The following is a 22630-nucleotide window of genomic DNA, read 5'->3' as shown; positions in this document are numbered from 1 at the left end:
GACAGAGGCAAAATCTTCACGGGGTGTTCTGTAGATGAGTCATATTCGCTGGACATTTCTTTTTCTTCAAACTCAAACATTGACCCATTTCATCTGTATTGGTGACTGCATGACAAAAGGTTACATAACTCAATTGTTGGTTGAGTCGCTGGGTCTGAAAGCCTTTCCCGACAAATCGAAAGTTAGAGAAACAGAAGAGAGGAGCCATGGAGATGCAGGAGATCCCCAAAGAGGGCGAACGAAGCGAAGAAGATGATGGAGCAAGGGAACCGATGCTGGAGGTCAAAACTGAAGGTTTGAATTTAATTGTATTAAACAGTTGTGCAATTACCCCATTCGTGCTGTTTCACAAAAATGTTTTTTTTTTAATCACGCATATTTAAAAAAAACTTTAATAAAACTGAAATACAATGCATTTAAATTTAAGAGCTGATTCCAGATAGTTTATGTTATAATATGTCTGTCTGTGTTTTTGTCTCACTTTTAGAGGAAGCAGAACCAGACCATTACACTAAGCTAAAACGCTCGTCTGAGGATATCTACTCGGAAGCTGTACATGGTGGAACTGCGGTTAAAACAAGATCAGGTACACTTTTATCACAAAATAAAAATAAATAAAATCAATGGTAAATGTTTATTTAATGCAGCTGAAACCCCCAAAGACAGCATCTTTCAGCATGCGTTTAGGCAGGCCTGTCTGTCTTTATGAAAAAATAAAAGGTATTCATGGGTTGTCCATAACACATATTGTTTTAACACAGCTTCATCATATAATCGACTTATTACATTTCAATTTAAAATGGAAAAAAACTAATTTTAGGCTGTCGTATCAACTTCCCTATATTGCTGAGTAGTCAAGGAGGTGTTGTCATCATTAATGTTACTGTACTGTAGTTTATAAGAATAACTTGAGTGTTTCTAAGAAATCAGATTCAAAGAAAAGAAGAAAGCAGAAACAAAGCTGTGAAAGTTTTAAACCACGTCAGCTTTTTTTCAAAAAGTATACCTCGACTATAATAAACCATAACATGTTCATGATAGTAAGAATGCCTGTTATAGTTTGACTCTTAAGGCTTTAGAGACTACCGGATTTAGAGCTGGGACATTGTTAAATTCAACATATTTTCTTCCAATCACCTGAAAACACAAGTATGTGTCATGTAGTATATAAACAGAAACATAGCTATATCAAGATAACTGCTGTATATTTTTAATACATATTTCATAAAAGCCATGTCTACAAAGGCTCATTTTAATTTATTTTAGAAAAACATTAAAATCCTCACAATCTTTCGCAAATACAAAATATGTTATCCATCCATCCATCCATTTTCAATACCGCTTATCCTCATTAGGGTCGCGGGGCGCTGGAGCCTATCCCAGCTGACATAGGGCGAAGGCAGGGGACACCCTGGACAAGCCGCCAGTCCATCGAGGGCACATGTAGGGACATACAACCATTCACTCTCACATTCACACCTATGGGCAATTTAGAGATCAATTAACCTGCAGCATGTCTTTGGACTGTGGGAGGAAGCCGGAGAGCCCGGAGAGAACCCACGCTGCCACGGGGAGAACATGCAAACTCCACACAGAAGGACCGCTCCGACCGGGAATCGAACCCGCGGCCCTCTTGCTGTGAGGCGACAGTGCTAGCCACTACACCACCGTGCAAAATATGTTATTTTATATATATATATATATATATATATATATATATATATATATATATATATATATATATATATATATATATATATATATATATATATATATATATATATATATATATATATATATATATATATATATATATATATATATATATATATATATATATAATTAATTTTGTTCGTCCCTTTGCTTAAAAGGAAAATATATGTATATCTTTTTTATGTTTAAGAGGCAGCATGAATCTCTTAAGTGACTCTTCCTTGTTACACAAAATCCTGCACTTTCATATATTTGTGTGTATCAGTGGTGACTGTATGCTCTGTCTGTGAACTGTGTCCGACATACACTCCTCTGAAATGACCTCAAAAACAAATCCTATCTGTTGTTTTGGAGCATGGTGTCTTCAGGTGCTACAGGATCTGTGGCTTTCTCACACACTCGTGTTCATCAACTTCTAAAACACCATTTCTATAACTAGGGTCCTCTTTGTCAGAACTCTACACACGAAGACTAAAACACAAAACAGCCTACAGCTCTTGCAAATACTTCATTAAAAAAACAATAAACTTTTCTAAAATGTTTTATTTTTGTATCACAACTTAACACACAAAGGCCAACTAAATAACTATTTCCATATGTCAACAGCACACTGATGTGCTCAGCATAAATAATAATAATAATAAAAAATAAAGTGTTATAGTCTTTTGTATTTCTTTATTTATATTGCCGTGAATACAAACTATGAGCAATGGGGAGACATTATTCTCAATACTCATATCAGACCAATACTTTAACTGGAGATGTCATGAGCATACTGTACTGTAAGATAAATATGTTGTAATAAGTTGTTCTAACTCTTTCTTAAATGGGCCTCCATTGTCAAACTTGAATCCTATTTAGTGCTCAAGTTCTGAATTCTGAGTGAGTAAATTGGTTATAGGTATTTTCACAGGTGCATTGTGGGTGTATGTGATTGATAATTGAGTGTGGTATTTCAATGGCACACACCGGCTATACGTTTTGAATGATGAGTCTAATGTAGATTACCGTGTGTCGTGTCAAAAAGTTTTATAATTTCTAACTTGGTGTAAAGCAGACAATGTGCCTCAGGTTCATTGTACCTGGCCAATAGACACATGAGTTGGTGGTTTCAATAATTGTGCAACAAGTATCAGTTTTTGTGTCTCGGCAATTGTCAATAACTGGATAGAAAAAGAGAGATACAGTAAAAGTTTTGGAGATTGAGGGACAAGCTGTGCTCTGTGCCCCATGAATAACTTAGGAATCAGTGAAGGTCACATTGCTATGGCAACGAGACGAGGGAGGGACTGTTTCTTGAAACTGCACTCAGACGCGAGTCAGAAAAACGAAGCAGGACGGAGGAAACAAGCTTCATCACAAATACCGGGAGCATTTTCGTCATGTATATCAAATTTTGTCGCAGTTATGGCGTGGATAAAAAAGATAAAGCCGGTGAAAACTTGTCCCCCGAGTCCAAGTTATCTGTGGAACTGGAGGGGGGTAAAGGTAGGCCAAAGCCTTGATGGTGGCTTGTGTTTGTGCTCATTGTCAAATATCTCTCAAACGATATCTTCCCCCTTAGGCAAGCAGACTGAGGGGAACACGCCTCCGTACCGTGCAGCGTGTTTATTCCTCACCATAATCTGCCTGGTCCTGCTGCTGCTCATCATTATCCTCAGTGTGAAACGTGAGTATCTGCAGCCATGGATCATAACGGCACCGTAAAAACAACACCAAAGCAGACTATTAGAGGACTGTAGCTTTTCACTGGCTGTGCGGAAATAAAATAAAAATGCCAGGATCAGCTATATGTTCTATTTTTGCTCATAACAGAGAACCGAGACATAAAGTGTGTCTGATTGCACTGCTGCACCCTGTGGCCATTGTTGTTTTCCCCTCACAACTCCTCCCACCGTGCTCTGCTTTCTAGTCCAGACTGGCTCCACAGTGTGCCCGGAGAGAGCGGAAAGTACAGCAGCAGACAGTGGGGGGGCTCCGTTTGCTCCAAAGTGCAGCCACGAGAAGTGCCTGGCTCTATTACCCAGCCCACTACCCCAACGTGAGTGTGATGTCCTTAGTAGAAAACCTTGCACAAGCCAAAGAAGCATCGAAATAAAAAGAAAAAACTAATTATATGTTCCGGTGACGGTTGTGCTTTCAGTGTTGCTCAATTTTTTTTTTTTTAAAGGTGTCAGAGGAAGTTAGTTCATGCTTGTTTTTAGAAAAAAGATCAGTTGACTTTAATCAGCTTTATTGTTTCCTCTGACTAAAATCATTAAAGAATGCTATGTGATTACACAAAGACACATACGCACATTCAAAAGTACATGCACGTATGCACAAAATATGGGAACCAAAACCGAAGGAGTAACAAAGCTAATTGAAGAAGAAGGACGGGTCTGCTTCATTATTTGTAGTCCACGTGACCTTTGGCTTTCCTTGCTGGAGGATGTTCTGCACTGATCCCTCTCTGCTTTCAGGGCCGGGCAGTTGGCGGTGCGCTGACGGGTCGCTGCCTTTTGGCCGGTCGTGTTTTTACCTGTCCACTTTCAAGCTGAGCTGGGACGAGAGCCAGAGGAACTGCACCGCCAGTGGAGGAGCTCTGCCTGTTGTTACCAGCCAGAAAGTTCAGGTGAATCTTATATCAATTCCTTCATCGACCGTGAAGTATAACCAAGCAGTCCATTAAAAACGGTGATCAATTTGCACATTATATTTTTTGGGTAAATGTAATAATGGTGCTCTCTCTTCTAGAATTTTCTGATTGCGAAAGGGCAAATGATATACTGGATCGGGCTGAGACGAAAAGCAGCCGCATGGACCTGGGTGGACAACACGGTGCTGCAAGAGAGGTGATGAATGGATGATCCATCGCCTAATCATCTCAGCTGTAGCACAATCTGATCTCTTTCTTTTATCAGATGTGTTGGGTTGGTTGTAAATGTGGGCCAGTTTTGGCTGTGTGGTAAGAAGTAAGATAAGTTAGAAAAGAGGATTTATTTCTTTGTATAAATGCTTTTTGTGTATTTGTCAAATAGACTCAGAAGTTCCTGCATGTATAATCTAATCCAATACAACAGCTCAGCCGTACATTCTATTTTTACAAAGTTTCTAATGTTAAGTTTGTTTGATTTTAATGATGTCTATTTCAGTATTGAGGTCATAGCTTACGGCGGTGCACTAAGCTAACACTATCGTTTTATCCTTTAGGGGACAGAACATTAGAAACACCTCTCACCATCACTATGATCTCAGTGCAAAAATATACAATTTAATTTACACACTTCCGACAAAGTAACCAACAATTATGAGCTACATAAAGACCGATGTAATAGGAGGACTTTTGTTGCAGATTTAAAGTAATTAAAGCAAAAATGCTTTTCAGTCCGAGAGTCCAAAAAGCAGGCAGATGGCCTCAAGTGAATGACAACAATCGGGACATGGCGCCGCGTCATTAAAAACAAATAAGCAAAAAATATCCTGTGATTACAGTGTAATATTCTTTTTTTGGTTTGCAGTTACTGGGCAGAAGAACCAGAGGAGGATTGTGGGATCCTCAGCACCAGAAACCCGCCTGAGAAGAACTGGCTCACAGCTTCCTGCGATTCCGTCACGTACTTCATCTGTCAGATGACGTTCTGACAGGACATGGCTCTCTTTTTTTAACAGCGCAAGGAGCAAAACAATCCCGTCAACAAGCATCAACTCCTCCGTCGCATCTAAAATCATTTTCTTTCCACTTTAAGAGCTTTTTAGACGATAGTTTTATATTTTGTCAGATTGTATTATGTATTATATATATATATACTTTTGTGTAATGTTGTGTTGCCTAATTTGTATTCTAACATGTCAGTTCTGCTTATAAGCACGAATCAGGCTACGTTACTTACTGTATGATTCTATTAACTGCTGTCTGACTTTTCCACAAACGAGGGCCAGTAATTTTGTTTCAACAAGGTTTTATTCTCATATAAAAACATTCATGCAGCTACACAATAAGTTGAATGTCTATGTTTCACTTTATTTTAGCTTAGCACATATATTACTGCTACACATGTTTTATATCGCTATAAAAATAACACACTCTTCTTTAGCATAATACTGCAGGAATAATTGCACAGAATTGAATATACAGGCGGATTGAGTCAACCAACTCTTCGTCGTGCAAGTTTGTTCATCGACACTTTACGTGTTCATATGTTCAGGAGCGTGAGATGAGACTGCTCTCCAGGCAGAATCGCTTCCTAAACATACTTAATGTCCTGGTCCTCCTCCGGCTCCATCTCCAGTCCCAAAGCGCTGTGGCGAATCATCTGCCACCCGGCCAGAGACCTCCTGTGGTTTTTAGGTCTGAGCTTGGGGGTTCCTGAGATGGACCCCTTTGTTGTGTCCGTCTTCTCCAATCCCTCCTTTTCCCTTTCCTCGTCTTTGGAGAAAGCCTTGACGTAACGCCGCATCTTTTGCACCATTGGGTCATTTCTGTCCTCAACCCTGCAAAGAGTGAACACATGTTGTTACAGTCGCTTCAAGGGAAATACTCTTACTCCTCTCAAGCTACCATTACTATGTTTAAAAGCTTGTTACATCCTTAAGTTAGAGGACTCATAAGAGACAAATCAAGCAGCAGAAGCAAAGATATCCTGACTTTCTGTCCCCTGTATGCCTCAAGAGACACCTACATTTCCCATAATGCAGCTCAATACCGTCTTCTGTTGGACTTTCCTTCGTTGCCTCGCAAATACTCACATTTTTCAAACTCCATGCAGACCTTCCATTATTTTGTTAATGACATCCGAAAGCAGAGATAACCTCTGATGTTATTATCCGATTTATTTTCTCAGACTTGAAAAAACTCCACAGAAGACATTTCTGATTAATACTCCCTATAACTAATATGTACAATTGGTGCAGTGCCTCTTTAATATGCCTTTTGATAAACCACATAATACAGCATGTGTATAGCTGTAGTGGTCCGTATGTGGGTGACATGATAATAATAGATCTGTGAGAGTGAGAGTTGAGTTTCTTACTCACAGCACAACAGGACTTGTGGTGCATTACAGACTCCTACGGTTGTGGTCAGTGGACAAACTTCTCTCTGTATGATTGTTTTGAGCGAAAATAATAAGGCTAAAAAAAAAAAGTCTTACGTAATAATGTTAATGCACGGAAAATATCCAGATGCAATATTGTGTATTTGTTATTTACATTTGAGCTATTTTAATGTAAGAGGGTTGGTGAGTTTAAAGGCTTTGAAAGCCTTTTATTTTTAATCTTCTTATGATGGCCGATGCGGTTCCATATATGTTGGACCAAAGTTCAAACAGTTTTGGTTGTTTCATATGCAATTTTTCTCGAAGCATTTTTGACGACACTCTTCTTGATGGCTTTAAGTGGACGGGACTCAAGTAAGAAGAAAAAAAAGGTGGGGTCATGTATTTCTGTGCACCAATCGTTTTAAATCAACATTTTAATCAAAATCTGAAAACATCAGACTACACCTACATAGCCTTGATGAAGTTAAGCTGATTTTTTTGATCAGGAAATACATTTTCAGGGGCTTTCGAGCTCCTGTTGTTTCTGTTCCTGCAGTATTGTCTCACCTAAGATACCAGCGTTCCCTCAGACCGTAGTTGAGCCCACACACCCCGAGTCGAGGCCACAAGCAGCGGGGCAGCCTCCTCTCCAGCATCAACGTTGTGGCTACCACCTGTACAACATCATTCCAGCTGTTAGCCACGGCACACTAATGCATGATGGGATGTTTCTATGCATTTATGTTTGTGTCCATATCTGTGTGTGCGTTACCTGAGTCGTCCAGAGCTCGTCTCTCTCCTGGGCCACCCTCCAGTGTGTGTCACTCATCATAGCTATCAGTAGATTTAGCAGGAGGATGTAGGAGACCACAGAGAAGGTGCAGTGCAGCACATGGACGATCGGGGGAGTATCGATGGTGTGATCCACAGGCAGATCTATGAGGCCCACGCTGAGCTCAAACTGGGAGAAGAGGGTGACGGGGAAGGAGCGATATGCAGGAATGGAGTCAGGCGCCTGGGTCATATAGACCATCCACAGGGCTGAAAAAAAAGTATGTAGGAGAGTAGAAAAGTCATCTCATTTCAAGAACATCTTATATTTCAAGCTTTGTGAGGGTTAAATACTTGTGCATGTCACCCAGAATATACTCACAGGTGGAAAAGCCAATGAGCACAATGAAACTCAGCCACATAAACTTGGTCAGGTCTCCAAATATAATCTAGGGGGAAATGAGACACATTGTCGGTCAGTCTGCAAACACAAATAGATGAACCTCAAAAACCAAAACAACATCCATCTGCTTCAAAAACATTTTGGTACAGGTGTGTGTGTGTGTGTGTGTGTGTCTGTGTCTGTGTGTGTGTGTGTGTGTGTGTGTGTGTAACAAACAGCTATTTATTCATGACTCACAAGCTGTTACAGCATGCATCACTGTGTGTGAGTCCTACCTTCTGTATCATGATGACATAAGGGCCGAGCATTTCAAAACCCCGGGCGAAGAACATGACGTTGCACCAGCCGAGAACTAAACACACTGCCATAACCACAGCCTCCCCCTGCACCTCGCAGGCTCTGAACACACACAGCAGTACCACCAGGCACGCGTAGCTGATACTGGTCAAAACAACAACAACATACAGGTTAAAGGGTCTTTCAGGACAGTGGGCTTTATTATGCTGCTAAAATGTGTTTTCTACTCACAGGATAACATGGAAGGGGCCTCCCAGTGCCGTTTGGCCAAAATAACGCTTCGCCCCCACTCTTAGTATATCAGGGATCTGTTGGAAGAGGAAGTACAGGAGGATGTGGCAGTGCAATATATACATATTTATACAGTATGTAAATAAGATGAAGCATGTTTCATAAATTCACCTCCAGCAACAGAATGACAAAAGCTCCGAGGATGCTGATGATCTCGCCCGCCAGCCGCAGGTTGTCCTTATGTGTCACATAACTCTCCTGAGAGAGGAAACAGAGCATATGCCATTATTAGATTATTATGGGTGTCACATGCAGGTGCACAGTTGGACATTTACACAGGCACAGAATACACATGATAACAGATGAGGTCCAACTATGAGCAAGAGGGTCTTTTTTGTAGTTCATCAGTTGTTGTGTCGTTCTATTGTAGATTTACTTCATCTTTGTCATTATGACTGGATATTTATGCAATAACAGTATATATAGAAAAAATTCAAAAGTAACACAAACACACATATTCTTATTTTCTGATAATTATACAGTAAAGAAAACATACTTAAAATACATACATTCAATTTCTGCCCTAAATGCTTCAAACTGTATCTTTAATTAAAGTAGTGAGACTTAAGTATAACAATACAAGTACAAGTCCTATTTTCAAATTTGTACTAAAATATCAAAGAATACTCATTAAATTATTAAGATAGATATTGATATATATATATGTCATACACATAATACAATTTATATACAGCTAAATTAAAGTAAAGTAGGAAAGTACAGTTGTAAAATGAATATACGTATTCCTCCTCTGCTCATGGTCGTGTCTATTTATAATAGAATATCATAGTTGTATGTGGTCACACTAAAATGTCACATGTATGTATCTACACACCTGAAGGGTTTTCTGGACACGGATGGTTTTGTCCATCTCTGACTGCGTGTAGTTCTCCGGAGCGTCCTTCAGAGGGCGGTATGCACAACACAGGGTGAAGGTGCCGATGTACAGCAGATACAGTAAGAGAAGCAGCCTGATGCAACAAGAGGAGAGAAAAACCACACACTGTAAAACCAAACTGGTCATGTGTACCATTCAGATATTTAACTTTGGACATGAAACTGTACCTGAAGTAATGTTTTCCATACAGGTTCCACTTAAGACTAACCAGCTGCCTCACAGGGGTCACTTCCAGTATCCTTCTAGCCTGGAGAACAAAACTAAATTAAATTTCTTCACATTACATCAACAATGTTATTTCTCACAACAATACTTTGCATCTTGTATGGTACCTCTCTCTGGTGACTGCCCACGATGAGCTCCATCACTGACATGTTGTCGGCCCATGAATCAATCTCCGTCAGGTCGTACAGGTTAGAAGTCAGAGGGCCCAGGCTCCACTGGACCACACGCCTTTTATTAACCAGGTGCTGAAACGCCTGAGAAAAACACAGGGAAGCTCAGCAGTGAGTACAGGATTAGCAAAATAATCTGCTCCACCTTTCATGTTGTGTTTTCACCCTGTGAGCCCCCCCCCTCCCCTCCCCCCAGGCTTCATATCACTCACAACAACGTTTCCCTCTTTGGCAGCCAGTTTAAAGGGTGTGAGGCCTCGATAGTTGGGCACCATGTCGAGTGGCACTGACTGGTCCAGCTCCACATCGCGTGTCATAATCAGGTCAATGGCCTGGCACGCAATCGTCTTGTTGGGCTGCAGAACCAATATGTGAAGCACGGTGTTACCTAGACGGAAAACAACAGAATGCAGAAAGAGTGCGGACAAGAAGAGAGGACAGAAGGCTATTAATAATCTGAATATCAGACGGCTGTAAAGTAATCCCGGGCTCTTCGGCAGCTCTCTTATGAGAGGAGGTATTTCGTACCACGGTAGTCCTGGACCCTGGTGCTGGCCCCGGCGTCGATTACCATGGAGATAATGTCCTCATTCCCGGCACACGCAGCAAAAGACAGGATGTGCTCACCTGTGGACCAAATGCACATTTTGAAAAACACCATCATTTGTATTTGTCACAAAGCATGAGCACGTCCATTTTTGCCTCAACAATCTTTCTGAGCAATGTGGGGTTCCACCCCATTACCCCTCTTCCTGTAAGCATGCTGACTGACCGTAGTATATGAGTCCCCCTATCCTCTTCCTGAAGTAGAGGCCGGTGACTCGAGGTGTAGCCGCGTCGCCCCCACGACAGATCAGATGATGAACCAGATTGATGTTCTGATTCACAACAGCGATGTGGAGAGGAGTAACACCTGAGACCGAATAGGGAGAGCTATCAGTCCCTGTAAATACACCGCTCTCCTACACCTGTGTGCTCAGCTGTGGTGAGTCAAGTCGTTTCCTTAAGGAAACTATACTACACTGCGGTAATTAAAGCTGTCAGATAAGGATAACAAGTACATATTTTACTTTGAAATGTAGTGTAATAAAAGTATAAAGTAGCATTTTACTTGAGTACAGTACTTCAGTAAGTTAAGGAGTGTGCTAACAAAAAACTGTCTACATCAAATTTAATTTATGTTTCACTCTCTTAAAGTTCACAATTGTAAATGTATGCTTATATTGTTCATTGGTTAGATGCTTTTGTAAATAATTCACATTTTAGGTGGGGAAGTGATCTGACGGGAGTAAACGTTGACGAACAGCTACTCTGTGGGAAGGTTTGTTGTTTTTACACGTTATTTGTTTATTGTGAAGTATTTGCTAGTTACACCGAAAACCTCCCAAGTTTTACTGCTTAGTTTCTGTCCTGTAATAAGTTATCATATCTGCCACTTTCAGAAATGTAATGAAGGCCTCTTGTGAGATCGATTGATTTTTTGAGGTCTAAACCAAAAACAAAACGTTGTATATAAATAATCCATCATGAATTTTAAATGCAACAATTCACATCAAACGTTTCTTCATTAAAAAAATATCCTCTTTTATTCTGAAAAGATTAAAATGCATCTAATCTACATTTGAAGTGATGTAGTACAAAACACACACACCTGACTGGATTTAACTTCCCTCAACCAATCTTCTTTTTCTTCATCTCTAATATCTCATCTGAGTCTGTCTATGAAATCCTTTTTCATTTTCTTAAAAAAGTACCATACCATAAAGCTGATGTGTTTCACTTGTGTTCACATTGACTGAAATAGCATGCGTGTGTGTGTGTTTGTGCTTGTTTCTGTGACCGTGTGTTTGAACCTTGGAAGAGCTCGGACGTCATGGGCTCGTTGATGAGTTCAGGAGCTCCGTCCATCAGAGCCACGGCAGCTTCCAGGTTATCAGTCATCACGGCAACATGGAGCGCGGTCTCACCGAGAGCTCCTGAGAGACAGGATCACAGTTTCACAAACTACAACTGACACTGAACTCCTCTGAAATAACAACGGTCACAGCTTAGTCTTACCTCTCTCAAAGATATTAGTGGATGGACAACTCAGCAGTTTCTTGATGCAACCAACACTGTTCTTTTTAGCCGCGTAGAAGAGAGGAATGTCATTTATGCTGGAAAAAGACAGAAGAAAACAGGTTCAGTATTTAAACAACTTAGGGCGCACACCTTCATGGGATACATTCTGACATAATCTAATTTAGCGTTGGAAAACGTGGAAAGAGGTATCTGTTATGAGCTTTGTACAATTTGGTGTGTAGTAGAAACGTCTCATCCAACATCTCGTTCCATCCTTTCTTGTTTTGAAGGCGAAACCTCAGCTGGCTCCACCAATGGTTGAGCTCGCTCGGAGCAGATCTGGCCAGAGACGGAGACATTGACACCTGTTGTTCGCCTAGAAGAGACACATGAAGCGCGAGGTGAGGACACAAAGAAAAGAAACATACCAATGAAATAAAGTGCAGAATCAGACAGCCATCATTTTAGACCTCAAACTGGATTATTTTATTCATTGATAAATGAATTTTTTTTCTAAATAAAATACAATAAAACAACAACAAAAGAAGCAAGTGCGTCAATCTCACCCTTAAACAATAAAAGTGCCACTCCTCAGCTTCTGATGATCCTCAGTCATAACACTCAGTCAAAAGTAGAAACAACAGCTGTAAAATGTCCCTGAGGAGAAGTGAAATCCTTGTGGCATCACCGTTATATATGAGCTCAGCCACGAGGGCGGAGACATGCGGAGGGCTTGAGAATGAATGGGTGGAGAGGAAGGATGAGTGAACAGTGGACAGGTAAGACAGAGAGAGTGATGCGGTAATGAGCAGGTAGACTTTCACCGCGGGTCAGGAATCCCACAGGGAAAGTCACGCTTTAAAATTCAACTCCTTTATCACGCTGATCTCAAATTGTTGGCTGTATTCTGTCACCTTAGAAGTGAAGTGAAAATGGGCCAGTCCCTAATCACGGTATATCTCCCGGTTACCACCAGGCCTGTCTGCATTCCACCAACTAGCACTAAAACCTGCATGGCCACTATGACAATTCTGCAACATCATGACAGTCAACACATTGCGGTCATTGTTTGTGAACCGTTAAAGCAAACCTGTTGGGAACTTGCAAGCTTGTTTGTCTGAATGCGGGTTTGTAATTTAAACCTGATTAAAAGTCCAAGTTGCATTATTTGTGATGTTCTATTAGTGGCCAGAATCTTCCTGGTAAAACATGTTTGAACAAACACGCACCCCAAACTAGCTTCTTTCATAATGATTTAACATGTCGAGTACCATTGATGTGTCAACAGGAATGATCACAAACACCGTAATTGCCACATTACATCAGACCATAATGATCATTTGGAGGTTGGAAACATCGTGTCACTTTTCCTCTAAAGGCAGAAAACAAAGCTCAAGCTACATTGAATCTTGTTTGGTGAAATGATCATTGTTTATTCCAGTATGAGTTGATTTGGCAAAAAAAAAAAAAAAAGGCAAATGGCAGACGTAATTTACATGCAAATTATTTGTAAACTGCTGATTCAGTCAACTTGTACAACATCTCTGGTTATTTGGGTTGTCGTGTTGCAGGTGTTTTGCTGCGCCATTTATAGGTCATGACTAGCAGGCTTGTCAGCCGCAGGTTAAACAGGGTTTAGGAAGACTCCATAGGAGGCCCTGATAATGGCTGCCGATGTGGCCGTCATTTAGTATTGTGGAGATAATAGCTGTTTACCTGATGGAGAGCACCATCTTTAAGTAGTGCCATAAAGACCGGTGGTTTCCACTCTGTTAATGTCTTTATAAAGAAACAATAACACCATAAAAACATGATTTTGTGGTTGTGTCTGTCTCCTGTTTCTGGGCGTACGTACCAGCAGTTCTTTCACAACACTTTGTTAATATGAGTCGGGACACCACAGCAAACAATTATTATAGACGTCTACATTCATGACAGTCGACCGATGCTCCTATTCAGAGTGACTTAACACAATAGAGCTCAATAATCATTATCACAACAAAAGCATCACACACCGTAGCTTCAACACAGTCATCATTTATAGAACTTCAGCTCTTTCTCGAATACAAACTTGAACTAAACTTCGAAACGTTCAATACTTTCTCAATCTTTCCTTTTGCACATTAAAAGTCAGATTTTATCGTATTCTGTGACGCACGGCAATGATATCGAATGGAAAATTCCACATGATTAATTATCATAGTCTCTATAATTCAGCATTAGATATTCTCAGGAGTGAAATAAGTATTCAGATTATTTATTTATGTCTGGAATTGAGTCCAAAAAGTAACATAACAATCTGACATTGAGACAATGAGAGGACAGCTGCATGCAGTGGAATAGCACACGGTGCCAGTCGCATCAGGCTGGCACAATAATGCGTAAGCGGTCTTGCTATCAGTCCAGATCTGCTGTGATATCAGTGACACATGTGGGAACCCAGCGTCTGTTCTTGGACGTCTGCTGAACCCGGCGGATCTCAAACTCAGATTTGATTCAAACCTGCTGATCTGTGGAACCTGAAACATGCAGAGTTCACTCTTTGACACGGTGAAGGTGACATCAGCAAGGTGAACGTATGGCTACATATTTTAAAGCTGCATTCAAGTTAAAACTGGCTTTTAAGTTCAGATATTTCTCATGCACACTTTCTTCTCCATAAAGGGAGTAAGCTGAACTACATGGCCTTGCATGACTTTATGGTTTTAACTTCATGCACCTGTTTATAGAAACATGACAGTAAGTTTATGAATCATTGTCTGTTCAAAAATATACATTAGCTTATTATGCTCTAACACCAAAATGTTAATGCAAGTCTCTCATATTTTCCACTTTGTCATCTTTTAGATAAACAAAATATATAAACTTCGGTCCAGACTGAACTATCTAAACATTCATGTTCTCCTGAAGATTAATCCTAAAGATTTGGGGGATCACGCAACTTTAAATGTTGCCCCATCATCGGGTCAGAATTGATATTTGTCCAACATTTAGATTTCTGAGTAAATACCTACACGTCTAATGACAAGGCCATCAGCTGCATATAAGAGCTGCCAGCATGGCTGTAGACTTGTAGTTGATATGTAACAAAAGTATCACTGCGGTCAGCGTGAGAGCTGTTGTCCCTCCGTGATGAGGCTAACTTGTACACCTCAGCTACAAAACAGCTGGTTTTCATGATGTTCTCTTCATAAATCGCATTTTCATTTATTCTAAAATACAGACTCAAATTGTCCTTTTATTTTGTTTTAAGAACTTGAGTTGCTGGCAACACATAACGTTTGATTAGAGTAGATAGCACACAAAATAAGAGGCAAATAGCAAATAGCATATTAAATAAAATCATATCATTTATTTTACAAATTTGCACAATTTTCTGGAATACTGGTGAACACTCATAAAAGTAAACACAGCTAATAATGTGTGTAGCCTGACACACTTCTCTCTCTCACAAGCACACACACACACACAAACAGCCTCATTTACAGCACACACACACACACACACACACACACACACACACACACACACACACACACAGGTACGCACTCACAAAGCATTTCGCCTCCTTCCTTCAAGTGTAAATCAGATCCGATTTTGTCCGTCTTCCCCATTTCACACATTCACAAAGTTTCAATGACTTCAGTGTCTTTTATCTAGAAATCCAACCAAAAAAGAGGTGAAGTGTGAAATGTACACACAAAGGTGGTGCAGTTCTTTTCCGTCTCACATGATTGTCTTTGCAGCTGAGGTGAAGTTTGTCGTATTACAGTCCATGAGCTCTGTTGTCGTGAGAGACACAAGAGTGAGAGTGAGAATTGTACAAAATGGGCTCTCAAACCCTGAATGTCTTTTAAGGAGGAAAACATGGCCTGCAGTGTTTTAAATTATTTCTTATTTTTTCCATTTTTGTGTTTTTTACAATTATATGGCAGTACTGATTCTACAGTGGTGGTTTATAGCATTTAGTTGGAACAATTGAACCAACTGTACATTGTTCTAAGAACAAATGGTCATACCTTAAAAAGGCAAACCATAGACTGCTGGGTAGTACACTGTTTTTTTTTTTTTGCTAACAATTTTTAGCATTTGGCATTTTAAGTAGAGAGGAAGTGACACAACTTTACAAACAACTCAAAAATATTAGAAAAAGGCTTTGATTGTCTTCACGCAATTCTTTGTGTGGAGGGATCTCCGTAAGTATGCTAACAAAAAACATTTAAATAGGTTTTTTTTTACTCAATAAAAGGGTGGGGAAATTGAAAAGTGTCATGGGGGGGACAGTAGAGGAAGAGAAGGTGAGAGGTAGGATTGCAGACATCAATAAAGTGAAATCTAGTGGAAAACATTGAGTCTTTAAAGTCCTCCTTCTCCTCCTCAGCAACTCCCAAACCTCACTTTGACCTGGACTGCAGCTCCCATAGTGCATCTCCCCTGTTATTTGTCGTGATTGACTGGCAGGAAGTCCGGTCCTCTTTTTGAACCCATCTGGTTGTCGTGTCGGTGTATAGAAGAGTCTTGACTCCTCAAACAAAAGCTGATTCTCTTTTTGTTTTGGCTTAAAATGTGCTCCATAAAAATGAGTGAAACCAGACTCAACAAGCAGAGGAATGTGACAACCACAGAGATCTGTGGCACAGGTTGGACTGAAGGTGGAGTTCACACCTCCACCTGCCCCTGCGTCAGATAGGCTCGGAGCTGCTGGGCAGCACTGACGATCTTCCTCTGGTGTCCCAGCAGGTTCACCCCGAGATTCTGGACATCACTGAAAAAGAGAGCAGATGAAGCGGAAGTTCAGTTCGACACTTTAGCTTCTTGTTGTTGGCCGAGCTGATATTCTAAAGGGCAACTGGGGGATTTGCATGCGTTATAATAGCCTGCAGCAGCCGATTTGACCGAAAGCTTCTATTAATACTTTGGCCTCTTTTTATTGTTTCGTATATCTATTACATCCATCCATCCATCCATTTTCAATACCGCTTATCCTCATTAGGGTCGCGGGGCGCTGGAGCCTATCCCAGCTGACATAGGGCGAAGGCAGGGGACACCCTGGACAGGCCGCCAGTCCATCGAGGGCACATGTAGGGACATACAACCATTCACTCTCACATTCACACCTATGGGCAATTTAGAAATCAATTAACCTGCAGCATGTCTTTGGACTGTGGGAGGAAGCCGGAGAGCCCGGAGAGAACCCACGCTGCCACGGGGAGAACATGCAAACTCCACACAGAAGGACCGCTCCGACCGGGAATCGAACCCACGGCCCTCTTGCTGTGAGGCGACAGTGCTAGCCACTACACCACCGTGCAGCCCCCATATCTATTACAATCTAATTTATTTTATTTATTCAAAATATATTAGTTGCATGTACATACAGTGAACGAATATAAAGACATTTGTATCTTTGTTCCCATTTCTCACACGTCTAAGACTTCCTCTGCACACAAAATCATTATTTCTCTCAAATGTTGGACGCAAATTTGTTCAAATCCGGTGTTCAGGAGAACTCCTTTTTCTAAGATACTCCATCCACCTGACAGGTGTGGCACATTAATATGCTGATTACACAGCATGATTACTACACAAGCGCTTTGGGCTGGTCACAATAAGAGGCCACTCTAAAATGCTAATCGCACAGCTACACCTGGACCTGCTTCACAAGCGCAGACCAGGTGTAGCCACGGCAGCTCAGCACTCACGACCGGAGTCTTTACCTGCAGGCTCGCCTGAGACCCGCCACCGGGACGGCTTATGAAACCCTTGCTTTTCCAAACCAAAGAATTTCAGCAGAAACTGACAGAAAGCGTTAGGAAAGCTCTTCTGTGAGCTCGTCTTCCTCAACAGGGTCTTGACCCGACTGCAGTGCAATGCCATGACTGACTTGAGGAGGCCAAATGCTCCTCTGTTCCTGGATGCATCCCGTGTGACCGTCAATGCACATCTGTAGCCCTCGTCGTGTGAAATCCGTAGTTATGAGTGCCTAATAAATGTCTTTTTTTTGCACTGTACCTTTTAGAGTGGCCCAATCATCAGGCACACCTGTTCATCATGCTGTTTAATCAGCATCTTAATCTGTCACACCTGTCCGGTGGATGGAAAGGTGAGGTGCTCATTTACACAGATGTTTTTTTGTGACTATAATTTGAGAGAAACAGGTCTTTTTAAATGTAATATGCTGAAGCTCATGTGGAGAGTGGTCGTCCCGTGACTACAAGGTCCACGGTTCCATCCCTGCTCTCCCCATAGTTGCATGTTGAAGTGTCCTTGAGCAAGACCCTGAACCCCCAGTTGCTCCCCTGGTGCTTCACTGCAGCCCACTGCTCCTTAATAACTAAGGAGGGGTCAAATGCAAAGAAGAATTTCACCACAGGGATCAATAAAGGATATATTATTATTATTTTATTGTATTGTATATATTGTAAACATGCTTGCTGCTGCTACAAAGAAATTTCCCCCTGGGGATGAATAAAGTATGTCTAATCTAATTTTGTGTGCATAGCTAAACTTTATTTTATTTCAATTAATTAAAAATGGGAGCAAATGTATTGGTTATTTGTTTAGTGTAGTTTTTATTTACTTACCTATCAAACCCAATTGAAAAAACTAACAAACAAAACCACTGATACTTGAATATGTAAAGGTTTACAATCTCTTATATGACTAAATGAATGTGAATGAAATCCAGACATTGGTCATCTGATAACCGCTGAACCATCTACATGACAACTGATCCCTTATGTCTTCTGAGGAACACCGAATGATGTGTGTTTTCTTATTCAGTGTCTATTTTTTACTCAATTTGTAAAAGTATACAGATTGTTGAGCATGAAAGTTGCTGCTTGACCTTGGAAACAGATGGAGTTTGCTTATCCTGAACCTTGAGCTGTGATAAGTGATAAGAAACTTGGTTGTACCTTCCAGGAAACAACTCTGGGCAAAAACAAAAGGCTGCCTGAAGGGTAGAAAATCGATTTAAAACTTTTGATATGCTTGGAGAACGGTCGGCAGAAACATAAAATGTAAATGACTTTCAATAAAAGCACATAGTCACCAGTCCTGTTCTTTAACTGCACAGTAATAACCATCTGTACTCACTCCATGCTGAGCCTGCTGACTCTGTCCAACGTGTCCAGGTTTGCCTGATCAAACTCATCCTGATATCTCTCCATCTTCAGAGCCTTCAGCCAATCACTGACCGTTGCCACTGCCGTTAGGTCTGTGGGCGTGGGGCTGAGCAGCGGCTGAGAGCAGCTTCTGTAAAGAGGGGAAATGTCAATAAAGAGGGCATGACAATCCATAAATGTAACAGATTGTTCATCACCGGCCGCCTCTGATATGTTTTGCTCAAGCATTTGCCAGAAGCTGGTGCCTCACCGAGTTGGCTCCACCTTGAGGGAGGCGGGGTGCCTGATGAGCCGGTCCAAGGATGAGAGGAGCGAGTCGAAGCCTGGCCGGTCCCCGCGATCAACCTGCCAGCACTGCAGCATCAGAGAGTGGAGGGCAGAGGGGCAGTTGTGGGGGGCGGGGAGGCGATACTGGTCTGCTACTGCCTTCATCACCTGCAGAGAAAGCAAGTGAGACATCAGACATGAGCAGGGCAGATGGTGTGAGGAGACGTGTGTAATTGCCTTACATAAAAGGTCACAGACCACTAAGGGCTTGTTAAGAGTGACTAAGAGGAAATTATGCAAATTCCAGCTGCTTGGCATTTTGTTGGCACTTAAATGTTTCTGTTAAATCAAGAGTGGGGTGGTGGTAAAGCACAACGTGATTTAAAAGTACAGCTTTTATGCCCTGGTATTAATTATACAATATGTTAAGCCAAAAAGCAGCATAAGTAAATGTTATGTTTTTTGCATTGTACTTTAATTATTTAATCATTGACTGATTGGCTTTGAACATTGTCTGCTACATCGTAATTAAAGCAGTACATTGTACCAATACAATACATATGTGACAATAAAACCATACATCGGAATTTGTAATACTTCTTTACTTTTGACTCCGCTTGATAGCATGCTATTGAATGCCACACTTTAATGTTTTTCATTATTTGTGTATCTCTTTATGCCTTTATATAATAGCTAAAACAAAATGAGGGGTGAGACGGATTGGGAACGACATGCATCAAAAGTCTCCGGCTGGATGCAAATAGTGGACGTTGCAGCTCATGGCTGGTGCCACCAGGGCTCCTCAGGACTTTTAATGGCATGTTATTCCACTATAGTAGTTAAACTCGCACTTAAGCACATGATGTGAGTGCATTCCCATCACTAATTGATTATGACTTCCTCTGCTCAGGCCTCCTTCTCCTACATACTCACTTCTTGATTGCTCATGTCCCAGTATGGACGCTCTCCATAAGACATCACTTCCCACATTAGTATGCCGAAGCTCCAGGAGTCACTCGCTGAGCTGAACTTTCGATGCTGAAAGGATTCTGGGGCCGTCCACCTTACAGGAATCTTACTGCCCTGATGGAGGACCAAGGCAGACAGTGAATTAATATTACACTGGAAGCACCAATCAGAAGCATTAACAACCACTCATCTTCCAATACGTACCAATGAGGCAGTGTATGTAGGTATGTTGTGGTCCAGGCCCCTCATGAGTCGGGACAGGCCAAAGTCAGACACTTTACAGACCAGGTTGGAGTTGACCAACACGTTCCTAGCAGCCAGGTCCCGGTGGACAAAGTTTCTCTCAGAGAGGTAACGCATCCCTGCACCAACTCCTCTGAGCATCCCGATAAGCTGGAGGACACTGAACTGGCCCTCGTTCTCCTGAAAGGGGCAGAGGGGCGAGAGAAGTTCTGGTTTACAGTGAAACAGTAACTAGCAACGTTGCCAACGCTGGAGACAGTGTGTTGTTGTCTCACTCTGAGGAAGGAGTCCAAAGGCCCGTTCTCCATGAACTCAGTGATGATCCTCTCTGGGGCGGTATGGGTGATCACACCCTCCAACTTCAGTACGTTGGGGTGGTCAAACTGTCCCATGACCCCTGCTTCACTGAGAAACAGCCCCCTCTCTCTGTCGGATGCCCCCCAGCGTATAGACTTCACCGCCACCAGCACCTCCCTGCGACCCAGCGGACGGTAGCGGCCTCGAGAAACCTCCCCAAACTGGGCTGGAATGGAGAGAAGGTGGAACAGATTACACTCTGTTGATAATGATCACATAGCTACAATACGGTTTAAAAGAAAAGAGATAATCATGCCTACCTGCACCAATCACCTCCTCAATCTTCAGATGAGTGGGATCTATCTCAAGGGCGAACTCTTTGACGGCCTCACTGGGGTCATCATAAGTCGACGGGTCCACGTAATACTTAACTCCACCTGGAATTAAAAGGCTTTTTAAACACATGTATTTGCTTGATACAAGGTTGGGATGATCTGTTATGGTGTTATTCTACACTGAAAGATATAAAATAAAAAAACTTAACTTGAAAATAATTAAGCTCTAAACTTCTTAAACATCCATTGGTTAAAATATATGTTAAACAAACAAAAAGACACAAAACAAATTAAAATCAAACTTTGTTAGTCATGACTCCAAATCATATAAAATATTGTTAAAATAGGTGGCATTTTGCACAAAGCAAACAGCCTACTTAATAGTAATTCAATAAAAAAATGTATTAATAAAAAGCTAAATTGCATTAAAATAAACGTGCTCACCTCGGTTACTGATGTACCTCTGGAGTCTGTCGCTGTACGGACTCTCCCTCCTCTTTCTGCCATGTGAAAGCAAACCAAATGCATGAATGTGCATGTGATTAACACATTTATATTTTACAATTGCCTATGCATATAAAATATGCCTGATCATGTGAACGGATCGACAACCTACCTGCGAAATACCACCACGACCACAATCGCTGCCACCACCAGCAGAAATGCTGCTCCACCCATCACTGACCCAACCAGAAGAGGAAGTCGATTCTGGATCTGCTGAGAATGTTCCTCTGTGGGAGAGAAAGTGAGAAAGCCATCAGCGTGTGTCATTGACACACATTCATTTTGAGAGTACTCTCTAAAATCAGCCATTTTATTTTCACTGACAGGAGAATCTGGATTGAATATCACACTTAACTATAGAATAGCCTCCAATAAGAAATTGAACTTTACTTTGAATGTATTCTCTTGTAAAGTAATCTCTGAGGACTTCCTGGAAAACCATATTGATATTTAGATTATTCTGGTGAAATAAAATAAGATTGAATTGAACTGAGTGATGGTCTCATCACTTTTTAGACAGCATCATTGGAAAAGAAAGAGTTAGTTTGTATTTTCAATTCATCGTCTACTTCAGTAATGAACAGTATATTAAAGAACTATTTTTCTATTTTCTATTTCTGCCATATTCCTAAGATCATTACGCAATAAATAATTCAAAACTTATTACCAGTAACTAGTTGAACACGCTGTCCTGATATTTCATCTTACTTTAATAAATGATGTTTTTTCTGTACATTATTAAGGCCTCTTCCCCATAATATGGTACATTCCACCAGTTCAGTTGTGTGTTGATTGCAGTAATGCACTCTGACTAACATGGATGCCACATGTATGACAGTGTGAGCGTTGTACCCAGAGGCAGCGTGGTGAAGTAGATGGTGTTGCTGTAGGGGCCGTAGCCACGCTCGTTTCGAGCTCTGATCTGGAAGGCGTAGATGGAACCGGGGATCAGAGAGTCGATGGTCGCCGTGTTGGTCTCACTGTACACGCTTGCTGCGGTGTCCACATCTGAACCCTGAGGAATACAGAAGAAGTTATATA

At 41.2% G+C, this 22630-nt stretch overlaps 3 protein-coding genes across 4 annotated transcripts in view; 1 reads left to right on the top strand and 2 right to left on the bottom strand.

Annotated features, from left to right (window-relative positions):
• Nucleotides 1–15: 15 nt before the first annotated feature.
• Nucleotides 16–5693, top strand: si:dkey-26c10.5 (uncharacterized protein LOC563797 homolog). 2 transcript variants are annotated; one of them, XM_034553863.1, is made up of 7 exons: nt 16–294; nt 488–586; nt 3278–3382; nt 3626–3754; nt 4176–4327; nt 4450–4547; nt 5214–5648. In XM_034553863.1, the coding sequence occupies exons 1-7, from the start codon at nt 207–209 to the stop codon at nt 5335–5337; spliced, it is 795 nt and encodes a 264-aa protein (XP_034409754.1). In that variant the 5' UTR covers nt 16–206; the 3' UTR covers nt 5338–5648. The 2 variants fall into 2 exon arrangements, with proteins under 2 accessions (XP_034409754.1, XP_034409755.1); XM_034553864.1 differs by lacking the exons at nt 16–294; nt 488–586 and adding an exon at nt 3030–3201 and having other exon boundaries at nt 5214–5693.
• A 119-nt stretch (nt 5694–5812) lies between these two features.
• Nucleotides 5813–12503, bottom strand: trpv6 (transient receptor potential cation channel, subfamily V, member 6). Its single transcript, XM_034553769.1, has 17 exons — nt 12414–12503; nt 12076–12223; nt 11845–11942; nt 11640–11762; nt 10559–10699; nt 10315–10413; nt 9999–10174; nt 9724–9870; nt 9559–9638; nt 9329–9464; nt 8605–8691; nt 8434–8510; nt 8181–8346; nt 7885–7951; nt 7504–7772; nt 7299–7405; nt 5813–6186 (listed from the first exon to the last, which is right to left on the bottom strand). The coding sequence occupies exons 2-17, from the start codon at nt 12204–12206 to the stop codon at nt 5940–5942; spliced, it is 2151 nt and encodes a 716-aa protein (XP_034409660.1). The 5' UTR covers nt 12207–12223; nt 12414–12503; the 3' UTR covers nt 5813–5939.
• A 6438-nt stretch (nt 12504–18941) lies between these two features.
• Nucleotides 18942–22630, bottom strand: part of ephb6 (eph receptor B6) — a 31057-nt gene continuing 27368 nt past the window's right edge. The window contains exons 10-18 of the mRNA XM_034553750.1: nt 22442–22604; nt 21702–21816; nt 21530–21585; nt 21071–21187; nt 20729–20976; nt 20415–20633; nt 20175–20324; nt 19225–19409; nt 18942–19104 (exon numbers count right to left, since the gene is read on the bottom strand). Coding sequence (XP_034409641.1) covers nt 18942–19104; nt 19225–19409; nt 20175–20324; nt 20415–20633; nt 20729–20976; nt 21071–21187; nt 21530–21585; nt 21702–21816; nt 22442–22604 — 1416 coding nt within the window. The remainder of the gene's footprint in view (nt 19105–19224; nt 19410–20174; nt 20325–20414; nt 20634–20728; nt 20977–21070; nt 21188–21529; nt 21586–21701; nt 21817–22441; nt 22605–22630) is intronic.

The sequence above is a fragment of the Cyclopterus lumpus genome, chromosome 16 (assembly GCF_009769545.1).
Source record: "Cyclopterus lumpus isolate fCycLum1 chromosome 16, fCycLum1.pri, whole genome shotgun sequence".
In the NCBI taxonomy this organism is placed as follows: Eukaryota; Metazoa; Chordata; class Actinopteri; order Perciformes; family Cyclopteridae; genus Cyclopterus; species Cyclopterus lumpus.
The sequence above is the reverse complement of the archived record's forward strand: the minus strand, read 5'-3'. Positions and strand labels throughout refer to the sequence as shown.